Source organism: Nerophis ophidion, linkage group LG08, assembly GCF_033978795.1.
Source record: "Nerophis ophidion isolate RoL-2023_Sa linkage group LG08, RoL_Noph_v1.0, whole genome shotgun sequence".
Classification (NCBI taxonomy): Eukaryota; Metazoa; Chordata; class Actinopteri; order Syngnathiformes; family Syngnathidae; genus Nerophis; species Nerophis ophidion.
The window spans coordinates 15,584,806-15,598,697 of NC_084618.1; the positions used below are offsets into that span (position 1 = coordinate 15,584,806).

A 13,892-nucleotide genomic window follows, 5' to 3' on the forward strand; every position below is an offset into this window, starting at 1 on the left:
GGCTCCTCTCCATGTGGAGGAACAGTGGCTTTACTCTGAAGGCCTCCCGGAGGACCAAGCTTCTCAACCTATCTCTCGAGATCCCCGCCACCCGACGGACAAAACTTTACTGGTATCTTGTCCTTTCGGTCATAACCCAAAGTTAATGACCATAGGTGAGGATGGGAATGTAGATCGACTGGTAAATTGAGAGCTTTGCTTTCCGGCTCAGCTCCTTCTTCACCACAACAAATCGATACAGGGTCCGCATCACTGAAGATGCCGCACCGATCTGCCCGTCGATCTTACAACCCACTCTTCCCTCACTCATGAACAAGCCCCACAGGTACTTGAACTCCTCCACCTGGGGCGGGATCTCGACCCCAACCCGGAGACAGCACTCCACCCTTTTCCGGGCGGGATCCATGGACTCTGACTTGCGGAAGCTGATTCTCATCCCATTGGCTTTGCACTCAGCTGTAAGACCCAGAGGTACTTGAACTACTCCACCTGGGGCAGGATCTCGTCCCCAACCCGGAGACAGCACTCCACCATTTTCCGAGCGGGAATCATAGACTTGGACTTGGGAAGGCCGATTCTCATCCCAGTGGCTTTGCACTCAGCTGCGAGACCCAGAGGTACTTGAACTCCTCCACCTGGGGAAGGATCTCAGCCCCAACTCGGACATGGCACTCCACCCTTTTCCGGGCGGGAACCATAGACTCGGACGTAGAAAGGCCAATTCTCATCGCAATGGCTTCGCACTCAACTACGAGACCCAGAGGTACTTGAACTCCTCCACCTAGGGAAGGATCTCGGCCCCAACTCGGAGATGGCACACCACCTTTTTCCGGGCGGGAGCCATGGGCTCGGACTTGGGAAAGCTGATTCTCATCCCAATGGCTTCGCACTCGGCTGCGAGACCCAGAGGTACTTGAACTCTTCCACCTGGAGCAGGATCTTGTCCCCAACCCGGAAATGGCACGCCATCCTTTTCCGGGCGGGAACCATGGACTCCGATCCAGTAGAGCTGAAGATCCTGGGCAGTTGAAACCATCAGGACCAAATCATCCGCAAAAAGCAGAGACCTAATCCTCCAGCCAGCAATCCGGATCCCCTCAAGACCCCGACTATGCCTAGAAACTCAGTTCTCATTAAGCTCACGTCACGCACCTGCAGCTGTTCCCCACTTCGATGAGCTTGAGGACGTCCTCCGTGCATTTGACATCGCGCTCCTGCAGCCCTACCACCTGCACCTGCTGCTTGCCGTCCTCCAGGACCCGCAGCTTGGCTTTGCGGTTCAGGAGGTCGAATACCTTGAGGGGCAAGACGAGAACACCGGTGAAGACCTCCCCGAAGGAACCTGCTCAAGACAAGCGCCAATCGTTCGACTTGCCTTCCCGCTGTAGATCTCGAAAAACGTGGCGAAGACCTGGAGGTCCAGCTTCTTGTAGATGGGTTTCTTAAGCATGACAAAGACGTCTCGGGCTGCGGGGGACAAGGCGACGTTAGTTCAAGTTGGGACGCGTCGCCGTGTCGGGAGCGGGCGAGAGACCTGACAAGGCGTAGATCCCTTTGGAGCAGTCCTGGTTCTTCCCGGAGAAGTCCCCTCCCATCGTCTGCCGGAAGACACCAGTTAGTCAGAACAGGGGTGGACAGGCTGGCAGAGCATTTCTTCGGCGTTGGGAAGACTCACGTGAGTTTTCCCACTTCCTGTTTGCCCGTACGCAAAGCAGGTCGCCATTCCTCGCTCGAAGATGGTCTCCACCAGCGGTTGGGCTGTGAACCTGCAAATATTCGAACCACATAAATTTCGGACCATAAGCCGCTACATTTTTCCTACGCTTTGAACCCTGCGGCTTATTTGTAGATTTTTTTTGGGGGGAAATAACACTAAGCAAACACACTGAAAAGGTGTGTTTTTCTTTGTGCTACGGCGCCATCTTATGGACGAGTTCGCTCGCTGCAGCAGCTGCACTGCCCTTCTGCTTGGACTGAGCTTTCAACCGGACTTGCCGCTTGGTCTCCTATCCGTCCATAGCGTTCCTACCAGTATTGAGTTTTCATTTGTTGCTCCAAGCAACGTTTGTAAGTTTTACAATATAACTAAAACAATTCTTATTTATTAAAGCGTCCCATGTGTGATGTCTGTAGGAGTGTTTTCGTGAGTCGGCAGCACGAGCTAAAATGCCAACACGTTTACGAGTCTTTGTGTTAGTATTATTAACTTACAACGGCATTATTTTTGTATTGTTTTAGTTATATAAATTCACCGGAATTATTGAGTCTGTTTAGCTGATTGGAGAGCTAGCTTGCACAGCTACTGGGTCCATGACGATGACTTCTGTTTTGTCTGATCGGTTGTTTTACTGCCGCGTTCTAAATGAACATGCAAAAAATCTTGCTGTATAACTAACTCATTTCACACCGAATATATCTGTGGCTTTATTTCTTCTAAAATATAGTGGGTGTGGCTCTGTTTAAAGCTTGGAAACGGAAGTGCCGTTCCCTTTTCTAGCCGTCCATAGCGTTTCTGCTCATATGGATTCTTCATTGTACGTTTTACAATATAACTAAAACAATTCTTGCTTACTAAACCGTCCCATATGCGATGTCTGTAGCAGTGTTTTATTTGTACGCGCACAAGCTCGCGTCGATAGCATGAGCTAATATGCTAACACGCTTACAAATGTTTGTGTTAGTACTAACTTACAACAGCGTTATTTTTGTATGGTTTTAGTTACATAAATTCGCCAAAACATCACGGTGGAGTTATTGAGTTTGTTTAGCTGATTGGAGAGCTAGCTTGCACAGCTAGTGGGTCCATGACGATGACTTCTGTTTTGTCTGATCGGTTGTTTTACTGCCGCGTTCTCAATGAACATGCAAAAAATCTTGCTGTATAACTAACTCATTTCACACCGAATATATCTGTGGCTTTATTTCTTCTAAAATGTTGTGGGTGTGGCTCTGTTCAAAGCTTGGAAACGGAAGTGCCGTTCCCTTTTCTAGCCGTCCATAGCGTTTCTGCTCATATGGATTCTTCATTGTACGTTTTACAATATAACTAAAACAATTCTTGCTTAATAAACCGTCCCATATGCGACGCCTGTAGCAGTGTTTTATTTGTACGCGCGCAAGCCAGCGTCGATAGCATGAGCTAATATGCTAACACGCTTACAAATGTTTGTGTTAGTACTAACTTACAACAGCATTATTTTTGTATTGTTTTAGTTACATAAATTCGCCAAAACATCACGGTGGAGTTATTGAGTTTGTTTAGCTGATTAGAGAGCTAGCTTGCACAGCTAGTGGGTCCATGACGATGACTTCTGTTTTGTCTGATCGGCCGTTTTACTGCCGCGTTCCAAATGAACATTCACAAAAACGCATATATGTGCGGCTAATATATGGAAAAAAAATGTTTTCTTCTAAAACGTAAATACCGGTGCGCTCTATAGTCCGGAAAATAGGCTAATAGTACTTATTGGGTTCTCTTGGTCTACCAACCTATAGACCATTTCGTTGGTGGAGTTCTCGTCGAAGGCGTAGTCGAAGCGGAACGTCTGGTTCTCCAGGTAGCGGGTCAGGTCCACCTTCTGCTTGGGCTCGTGGACCATCACCACGTCCTTGCTGGGAATGGTGATCACGTCCAAGTCCTTGACGGTCAACTCTGCAACGGGGAAAGACCTTCAAGTTTTGGGATCGGCGTCCAAAACGGCGGGCGAGCGGGTCCACCACGTACCTTTTTTGTTGAGGGGCCGCGCACGCACGCACACGCATATCCGGTGTTCCTCGATCTGAAACAACCAAAACAAACAAAATTAAAGCTGCAAGCAGCGATGGACGGGACCGACTTTTGCTGGTGTTTCCTGCCTTTACCCATTCAACATATCTTTACCTGCACTTTACCTACCTTCCCTGCATCCTGGGGTCACACTGGTGTTTATTTCTTTCACCCATACACGCTGGTGCTTCCTGCCATCACTCAGACAACATATCTTTACCTGCACGTTACCTACCTTCTCTGTATCCTGGAGTCAAACTGGTGCCTCCTTCTTTCCCCCAGTCAACATATATTTACCCACACACTACCTACCTTCTCTGCATTGTGTGGTCACACTGGTGCTTCCTGCTTTTAAGCGGCCATCTTGAGACGGCAGCAGCGCAGCAGCATCAGCGCAGCCGTTCTTTGAAGGCTCGTAAAAGCAAAACCGGAGCAGTTAGAAAAACTCTTTGCGCAACTTTGAATCAGAAGGGTTCAATCTCCTTCCTGTGCTAGTTTGAAGCCGACTCAACAAACGCGCTCAGAGGAGATAATGTTTGAAAAAAGGTGACAGGTTTTTACAAAACTTTTGTTTTGAAGGTGTAATTGCCAACTTCCTGTTGATTTTTGCTGAAGGATGTCAATGAATGAAATGTAGGTCTACGTGAGACCTACATATAGGTTTTTGTTTCATGTCTCTACGGCATTCCTACCTAAAGTTACACGCAGTTTTGTCTGTGTTTTCTTCCCAAGAGCAGTTTTGTCAGTGTTTTATTCCTAGGGGGCCATAGAGCGCAATTTTGAGTTTTGGGTTTTTTGTTTTTTATTAGATCGCAATTTTCACCAATCCTGATGTGTGTGTCCAGTTTGGTGAGTTTTGAAGCATTTTAAGGGGGTCAAATTACAGCTCAAAGAGGCAAAAATTACATTTTTTAGGAAACTTTTGTTTTGAAGGGGTTTTTGCCAACTTCCTGTTGATTTTTGCTGAAGGTCCGTGTTTGAAATCTAGGTCTAAGTGAGACCTACATAGAGGTTTTCGTTTCATGTCTCTACGACATTCCTAACGGAAGTTACAAGCAGTTTTGTCTTTGGTTTTTCCTAGGGGGCGCTAGAGCGCAATTTTGAGGTTTTTTTTTTTGTTTTAATTTTTTTTTTTTTTTTTTTATTAGATCGCAATTTTTGCCAGTCTTGATGTGTGTGTTAGTTTGGTGGGTTTTGAAGTATGTTAAGGGGTCAAATTACAGCTCCAAGAGGCGGCGGTACAATAATAATAATAAAACCTTAGAAATACAATAGGGTCCTCTGTCCCATAGGGACATTGGGTCCCTAATTTTTTCGGGGGGGGGGGGGGGGGGGGGGGGGGGGGGGATGGATCACATACGGGATATTTAATCACTTACAGTGCCACCCACACTGGTTTAAATGTAACTTAGATATTGGGTGTCACAATGTAAAGTGGTTTGAGTCACTTGAGAAAAGCGCTATATAAATATAATTCACTTCACTTCACTTATGATCTATTTCCAGTTCCATGGTTATCGTCACATATTTCATTTTTACATTCACTGCTGCTGTAATTAAATACAAATACATATATATATAAATGAGTATAAGATAAAACACGGGGTTTACTAAAAATCTCACTAGACATGAGGTATATTTTGACCCACTTTTGGGTTATTTTTATGTTAACTTTGGTATTCATAACTTGTCAAGATCTCCCCAAATGTGGAAAAGTCGTTTGTGCTGCAATATTTAATTCTATGTAACAACAACTATGAATATTAACAACATGAAGGAGTGGTTAGGGAGGCCAACGTCATGCAGGTTGTTGACGTTCCTTCAGCATTAGTGACATCTAGTGGCTGAAGAAGACATTACATGTCCTCTACACGTGACACGTGGCAGGGGTTCCTAGATGGGGAAAATGAGAATGTTCCCAGGGTTTCTACACAGGCATTGGTGGTTCAGTGGTAGAATTCTCGCCTGCCACGCGGGAGGCCCGGGTTCGATTCCCGGCCAATGCAACAGATATTTTTTTTTCACTCACAAAACTCTAAAGTTAGCTTATTTGATGTGATTGTACATAATGAAATATCATGTTTGGAGCTACCATCGTACCAGGTCAAAGGTCGGTAGTCCAGACTGGCCCGGAAATGCAAATACACTAGTCAAAGATCATCTATTAGACAGGAACACTGCTGTTTTAAAGCACTTCATGCAAAAACACTAGTCAAAGATTCTCTATTAGACAGAAACACTGTTGTTTTGAAGCACTTCATGCAAAAACACTAGTCAAAGATCCTCTATTAGACAGGAACACTGGTGTTTTAAAACACTTCATGCAAAAACACTGGTCAAAGATCCTCTATTAGACAGGAACACTACTGTTTTTCGGCACCTACTGCAAAAACACCTGTCAAAGATCCTCTATTAGATATGAACACCGCTGTTTTTAAGCACTTCACACAAAAACATCTGTCAAAGATCCTCTATTAGACAGGAACCTTGCTGTTTTTAAGCACTTAATGCAAAAACACTAGTCAAAGATCCTCTATTAAATGGGAGCACTGCTGTTTTAAAGCACCTACTGCAAAAACACCAGTCAAATATCCTCTATTATGTGACGCTTGTGTGGCATTGTAATGCCGGATTGGTTCTTCCGGGGATGCGTCGAAGCGATGAACACAACAAGGTAAGTTATAAATGGATTTATTAAATAATAAAAGGCTAGGAACAAAAACACTGCTGTAAAGAGAAGGCAAACCAAAAACGCTAGTATGAGAACTAGGAAGTAAAAGTAAACAACTAAGCTGGCACGAAGGCACACAAAAAACAGAAAAACAATTTCTCAGCATGTGAGCTGGAATAAACAAATGGCTTAGCGTAAAAGCTAGCGAGAATATACATACAAAGATGAAGGTCGAGAGTCGTCACTGTTGCGCGTGGGCAAATTAGGATCCGAGACTGAACAAAGAAAAGAGGAAAGCTTATATAGGGAGAAATCAAGGAGAACCAGGTGTGTAGAAAACGAGGAGCAGGTGAAATCAATGTGTAACCATGGTAACGGACTAAACAGGAAGTAAGTGGGTCAGAAGAGAATGAAACAAAGATGGAAAAATAAACATGTGAAGATCTGAGTCACAGATCGCAACAGTATTCCCCCCCCCAAAAAGACAGATTCCAGATGTCTCAAAGAAAACAAAAACAAATAAGAAACAACTTGAACCCCCTCCCCAAAAACAGAGTCCACAAACGAAGGGAGGGCGGAGGGAGGCCACGGTGGAGGGTCGCCAAGTCGTGTGTCCCCGAATCCACCGAGGACAAGTCAAGTGGCGGCGGCGGATGGAACGCCGCTGCCGAACAAGTTTTGGCGGGCGACCTCGAAAAGGCCACATTAGTGGCCGCCTCGCAGGATGAGGTGCCCGGCGAGGCGGACGACCCGGGCACGGCCACATCCGTGGCCGACATGGAGGAGGGAGTGTCTGGCGAGGAGGATGACCTCGCAGAGGCCACGCCCGTGGTCGACGTGGTGGACGACGCCTCAGCACCGAAATCCCAGCAGGCTTGGAAGCAGCAGACGAGGGTGCGGGGACTGCAGCCAAAGCAGGCCCGAGTGCAGCTGGCGAGGATGATGCGGGTGCTGCAGCCGCAGGAGTCGTCGGAGGCGGCCTGGGAGCCGCAGGAGTCGTCGGAGGCGGCCTGGGAGCCGCAGGAGTCGTCGGAGGCGGCCTGGGAGCCGCAGGAGTCGTCGGAGGCGGCCTGGGAGCCGCAGGAGTCGTCGGAGGCGGCCTGGGAGCCGCAGGAGTCGTCGGAGGCGGCCTGGGAGCCGCAGGAGTCGTCGGAGGCGGCCTGGGAGCCGCAGGAGTCGTCGGAGGCGGCCTGGGAGCCGCAGGAGTCGTCGGAGGCGGCCTGGGAGCCGCAGGAGTCGTCGGAGGCGGCCTGGGAGCCGCAGGAGTCGTGACTGGTGTGAGCTCCAGCCTCATCGTCGGCGCCGGTGTGGGCTCCAGCTTCTTCGTCGGCAGTGCTTGGCGGCGTGGAGCTGGTACCGGCGCTTGTCGAGGAGCTGGCACTGGAGTGGGCTCCAGCCCTGTCGACATAGGTGAAGGTTCCAGCCCCGTCGTCGACGCTGGTGTGGGCTCCAGCCCCGTCGTCGACGCTGGTGTGGGCTCCAGCCCCGTCGTCGGCGGTGCTTGGCGGCGCGGAGCTGGTACCGGCGCTTGGCGGCGTGGAGCTGGTACCGGCGCTTGGCGGCGTGGAGCTGGTACTGGAGTAGGCTCCAGCTCTGGAGCTGGTACTGGAGTGGGCTCCAGGCTAAAGTCTGTAACTGGTATGAGAACCAGTTCTGGGTCGGAGGCTGGTGTGAGAACCAGGTGGGAGTCTAGTGCTGGCTTGAGAACCAGGCTAGAAACATTTTCTGGTGTGAAAACCAGGCTAGTGTCATGTGCTGGTGTGAGAACCAGACTGGGAACAGGTGTCGGCTTCAGCCGAGGAGCAGGTGTCGGCTTCAGCCGAGGAGCAGGTGTCGGCTTCAGCCGAGGAGCAGGTGTCGGCTTCAGCCGAGGAGCAGGCACAGGGGTCTGCCGAGGAGAACTAGGGTTCGGACGGAACACAGGTGGAGGAGGTCTACAAGGCCGTTGAGACTTGGCCGGGGGAAAAACAGGTGGAGGAGGTCTACAAGGCCGTTGAGACTTGGCCGGGGGAAAAACAGGTGGAGGAGGTCTACATGGTGGCCGTGGTTTAGAGGGTAGTATCTGTGCTACCTCCGTAGCACAGCTATAGGTCATAGCCCCTTCCTCCAGACGGGGATCCCAGACCCGTTCCCTATGGTCAGGGACTGACCTTAAGGGAGGGTGGTGGGAGGCTTGGAGGCGGGCCGACTCCTCCCCTTTAATTTGTCCAGAATTTCCTTTAGAAAAGGGAGGAAACACCTTGGACTTGGCCGGAGAATGAGGTTTTAAAGGAGGTGTAGGAGAAAAACTAGGTGACTGAGGTTGACTAGAATAATAAGAAAAAATATCCTGATAATTCTGTATCTTGTCATGAATGTTATTGATATTCAAAAAAGGTTGGGAATGAGAATTACTGTCCACAATATAAAAATCTTCTGAAAAAATGTCATCAACAGAGGCCGGTGTTGCGTCACCGGTGGGCGTTCCCCAATTGACGTCATCGCTTGTGTCGGAAAAAGTGTCATGGCAGCTTAAGGAATGATTTGAAAAAAAACAAGCAGGATTACCGGTAATGACGGGTGAATCCTGGACGGGGTGAAACTTGCTGTGTCCATGGGGAGGAATAAGTGGTGCTGGAACATTACTGCCGTGCGGGGGGCCTCTCCACTGGACCCCCCGCCTCTTCGGGGCAGCGCGAACGGCTTCGGAGGGGACTTCAGGCCCACAGTCAAGTCTTTCCTGCTCCCAAGCCACGAGCTCCAACCACAAACCCAAGTCGAAGGGTTCCTCCCGTGGTTTCGACGCGGAAAAACATTTTGATGCTCGGATCCTACTGTGACGCTTGTGTGGCATTGTAATGCCGGATTGGTTCTTCCGGGGATGCGTCGAAGCGATGAACACAACAAGGTAAGTTATAAATGGATTTATTAAATAATAAAAGGCTAGGAACAAAAACACTGCTGTAAAGAGAAGGCAAACCAAAAACGCTAGTATGAGAACTAGGAAGTAAAAGTAAACAACTAAGCTGGCACGAAGGCACACAAAAAACAGAAAAACAATTTCTCAGCATGTGAGCTGGAATAAACAAATGGCTTAGCGTAAAAGCTAGCGAGAATATACATACAAAGATGAAGGTCGAGAGTCGTCACTGTTGCGCGTGGGCAAATTAGGATCCGAGACTGAACAAAGAAAAGAGGAAAGCTTATATAGGGAGAAATCAAGGAGAACCAGGTGTGTAGAAAACGAGGAGCAGGTGAAATCAATGTGTAACCATGGTAACGGACTAAACAGGAAGTAAGTGGGTCAGAAGAGAATGAAACAAAGATGGAAAAATAAACATGTGAAGATCTGAGTCACAGATCGCAACATATTAGACAGAAACCAGCACTTAATGCAAAAACACTAGTCAAAGATCCTCTACTAAATGGGAGCACTGCTGTTTTAAAGCACCTACTGCAAAAACACTAGTCGAATATCCTCTATTAGACAGAAACCAGCACCTACTGCAAAAAAACAGTCAAAGATCCTGTATTAGACAAGAACACTGCTATTTTAAGTACGTAACGGAAAAACACCGGTCAAAGATCCTCTATTAAGACAGGAACGTTGCTGTTTTAAAGCACTTCATGCAAAAACACTAGTCAAAGGTCCTCTATTTGACAGGGACACTGCTGTTTTAAAGCACTTCATGCAAAAAGACTAGTCAAAGATTCTCTATTAGACAGAAACACTGTTGTTTTGAAGCACTTCATGCAAAAACACTAGTCAAAGATTCTCTATTAGACAGAAACACTGTTGTTTTGAAGCACTTCATGCAAAAACACTAGTCAAAGATTCTCTATTAGACAGTAACACTGCTGTTTTGAAGCACTTCATGCAAAAACACTAGTCAAAGATCCTCTATTAGACAGGAACACTGCTGTTTTAAAGCACTTCATGCAAAAACACTAGTCAAAGATTCTCTATTAGACAGAATCACTCCCTTTTTGAAGCACTTCATGCAAAAACACTAGTCAAAGATTCTCTATTAGACAGTAACACTGCTGTTTTGAAGCACTTCATGCAAAAACACTAGTCAAAGATCCTCTATTAGACAGGAACACTGCTGTTTTAAAGCACTTCATGCAAAAACACTAGTCAAAGATCCTCTATTAGACAGTAACACTGGTGTTTTAAAACACTTCATGCAAAAACACTAGTCAAAGATTCTCTATTAGACAGGAACACTGCTGTTTTAAAGCACTTCATGCAAAAACACTAGTCAAAGATCCTCTATTAGACAGGAACACTGCTGTTTTAAAGCACTTCATGCAAAAACACTAGTCAAAGATTCTCTATTAGACAGAATCACTCCCTTTTTGAAGCACTTCATGCAAAAACACTAGTCAAAGATCCTCTATTAGACACGAACATTGCTGTTTTAAGTACATAACGCAAAAACACCGTCAAAGGTCCTCTATTAGACACGAACGTTGCTGTTTCTAGTACATAACGCAAAAACACTGCTCAAAGAGCCTCTGATATAAACGAACATTGCTGTTTTAAGTACATAACGCAAAAACACCTGTCAAAGATCCTCTATTAGATATGAACACCGCTGTTTTTAAGCACTTCACACAAAAACATTTGTCAAAGATCCTCTATTAGACAGGAACCTTGCTGTTTTTAAGCACTTAATGCAAAAACACTAGTCAAAGATCCTCTATTAAATGGGGGCACTGCTGTTTTTAAGCACCTACTGCAAAAACACTAGTCAAATATCCTCTATTAGACAGAAACCAGCACCTACTGCAAAAAAACAGTCAAAGATCCTGTATTAGACAAGAACACTGCTATTTTAAGTACGTAACGGAAAAACACCGGTCAAAGATCCTCTATTAAGACAGGAACGTTGCTGTTTTAAAGCACTTTATGCAAAAACACTAGTCAAAGGTCCTCTATTAGACAGGGACACTGCTGTTTTAAAGCTCCTACTGCAAAAAACATAAGTCAAAGATCTTCTATTAGACAAGAACACTGTTATTTTAAGTATGTAACGCAAAAACACTGTTTAAAGTTCCTCTATTAGACAGGAACACTGCTGTTTTAAAGCACTTCACGCAAAATCACTAGTCAAAGATCCTCTATTACATTGGAACACTGCTCTCTTTAAGCACCTACTGTAAACACACCAGTCAAAGATCCTCTATTAGACCGAAAAACTGCTGTTTATTAGTACCTGCTGCAAAAACACTAGTCAAAGATCCTCTATTAAATGGGAGCGCTGCTGTTTTAAAGCACCTACTGCAAAAACACTAGTCTAAGATCCTCTATTAGATATGAACACTGCTGTTTTTCGGCACCTACCTCAAAAACACTAGACAAAGATCCTCTATTAGACAGGAACCCTGCTGTTTTAAAGCACTTCACGCAAAATCACTAGTCAAAGATCCTCTATTACATAGGAACACTGCTCTCTTTAAGCACCTACTGTAAACACACCAGTCAAAGATCCTCTATTAGACCGAAAAACTGCTGTTTATTAGTACCTGCTGCAAAAACACTAGTCAAAGATCCTCTATTAAATGGGAGCGCTGCTGTTTTAAAGCACCTACTGCAAAAACACTAGTCTAAGATCCTCTATTAGATATGAACACTGCTGTTTTTAAGCACTTCGCACAAAAACATTAGTCAGAGATCCTCTGTTAGACAGGAACCTTGATGTTTTTAAGCACTTAATGCAAAAACACTTGTCAAAGATCCTCTGTTAGACAGGAACACTGCTGTTTTTCGGCACCTACCTCAAAAACACTAGACAAAGATCCTCTATTAGACGGGAACACTGCTGTTTTTGTGAACATACGGCAGAAACACTAGTCAAAGATCCTCAATTAAAAAGGAACAAGCATCTGCTGTAAATGTCACTAGTCAAAGATCCTCTATTGGATCTGAACACTGCTATTTTTGCGCACAAATTGCAAAAACACTTGTCAAAGATCCTCTATTGTTTGCTTTTTTAATGTGCTTGTTGACAATGAAATATCATATTTGGAGTTACCGTCGTACCAGGTCATTGGAGGTCAAAGGTCGGTAGTCCAGACTGGCCCGGAAGTCTCGGATCATGCACATGATCTCGTAGTTTGGCAAGTTGACGTCCACTTCCTGGAACAAGAAAGACTTCCTGTTGGGTTGTCTTCACACACCGAGGAGGAAAAGTAGTTTCCATATGAGGACAACAACATTGCATCATATACAGCACAGGTGTCGTTTTATTAGGAGATTGTTTTAAAGTAATTTGTATAAAAAATATGCACAGTTGCAATAATTTCCCCTCAAAATGTAGTGTATATTACAATAAATGGAAGAAAAATACTGTTGTTTTTATGGTTCAAAAAGGCAGCTAAGTTCCCAGAATTTTACTGTAAAATTTACATGAGTATACATATGAAATAACACGTGTGTAAGACATTGAAATGCGTCCCCTTTGGCCAACATATGAAATAACAAGTGTGTGTAAGACTTTGAAATGTGCCACCTCTGGCCAACATATGAAATGACAAGTGTGTGTAAGAAATTTAAATGTGCCCCCTCTGGTCAACAAACAAAATAACAAGTGTGTGTAACAAATTTAAATGCGCCCCCTCTGGTCAACATTTGAAATAAGTGTGTGCAAGAAATTTAACTGCGCGCCCTCTTGTCAACATATGAAATAACAAATGTGTGTAAGACATTTAAATGCTCCCCCTGTGGTCAACATATGAAATAACAAATGTGTGTAAGACATTGAAATGCGCCCCCTCTGGCTAACATATGAAATAACAAGTGTGTGTAATAAATTTAAATGAGCTCCCTCTGGTCAACATTTGAAATAAGTGTGTGCAAGGAATTTAACTGTGCGCCCTCTCGTCAACATATGAAATAACAAGTGTGTGTAAGACATTGAAATGCGTCCCCTTTGGCCAACATATGAAATAACAAGTGTGTATAAGACATTGAAATGTGCCACCTCTGGCCAACATATGAAATAACAAGTGTGTCTAAGACATTTAAATTCTCCCCCTGTGGTCAACATATGAAATAACAAGTGTGTGTAAGACATTGAAATGCGCCCCCTCTGGTCAACATATGAAATAACACGTGTATGTAAGACATTGAAATGCGCCCCCTGTGGCCAACATTCGAAATAACAAGTGTGTGTAAGACATTGAAATGAGCCCCCTTTAGCCAACATATAAAATAACAAGTGTGTGTAAGACATTGAAATGCGCCCCCCTTTGGCCAACATATGAAATAAAAAGTCTGTGTAAGACATTGAAATGCACCCCCTTTGGCCAACATATGAAATAACAAGTGTGTGTAAGACATTTAAATGCTCCCGCTGTGGTCAACATATGAAATAACAAGTGTGCGTAAGACATTGAAATGCGCCCCCTCTGGTCAACATATGAAATAACAAGTGTGTGCTAGAAAGTTAAATGCGCACCCTCTGGCCAACA

At 45.3% G+C, this 13,892-nt stretch overlaps 2 protein-coding genes and 1 non-coding gene across 3 annotated transcripts in view; 2 read left to right on the forward strand and 1 right to left on the reverse strand.

Annotated features, from left to right (window-relative positions):
- Nucleotides 1–13,892, reverse strand: part of LOC133557401 (kinesin-like protein KIF2A) — a 43,488-nt gene that overhangs the window by 16,741 nt on the left and 12,855 nt on the right. The window contains exons 7-13 of the mRNA XM_061907826.1: nucleotides 12,463–12,558; nucleotides 3,725–3,779; nucleotides 3,490–3,652; nucleotides 1,676–1,766; nucleotides 1,535–1,598; nucleotides 1,376–1,467; nucleotides 1,153–1,295 (exon numbers count right to left, since the gene is read on the reverse strand). Coding sequence (XP_061763810.1) covers nucleotides 1,153–1,295; nucleotides 1,376–1,467; nucleotides 1,535–1,598; nucleotides 1,676–1,766; nucleotides 3,490–3,652; nucleotides 3,725–3,779; nucleotides 12,463–12,558 — 704 coding nt within the window. The remainder of the gene's footprint in view (nucleotides 1–1,152; nucleotides 1,296–1,375; nucleotides 1,468–1,534; nucleotides 1,599–1,675; nucleotides 1,767–3,489; nucleotides 3,653–3,724; nucleotides 3,780–12,462; nucleotides 12,559–13,892) is intronic.
- Nucleotides 5,702–5,772, forward strand: trnag-gcc (transfer RNA glycine (anticodon GCC)). The gene has a single exon. It is a non-coding gene; the product is annotated as a tRNA-Gly (tRNA).
- Nucleotides 8,866–13,892, forward strand: part of LOC133557403 (uncharacterized) — a 133,028-nt gene continuing 128,001 nt past the window's right edge. The window contains exon 1 of the mRNA XM_061907829.1: nucleotides 8,866–9,324. Within this exon, the coding sequence (XP_061763813.1) occupies nucleotides 9,298–9,324 (27 nt within the window). The 5' untranslated portion in view covers nucleotides 8,866–9,297. The remainder of the gene's footprint in view (nucleotides 9,325–13,892) is intronic.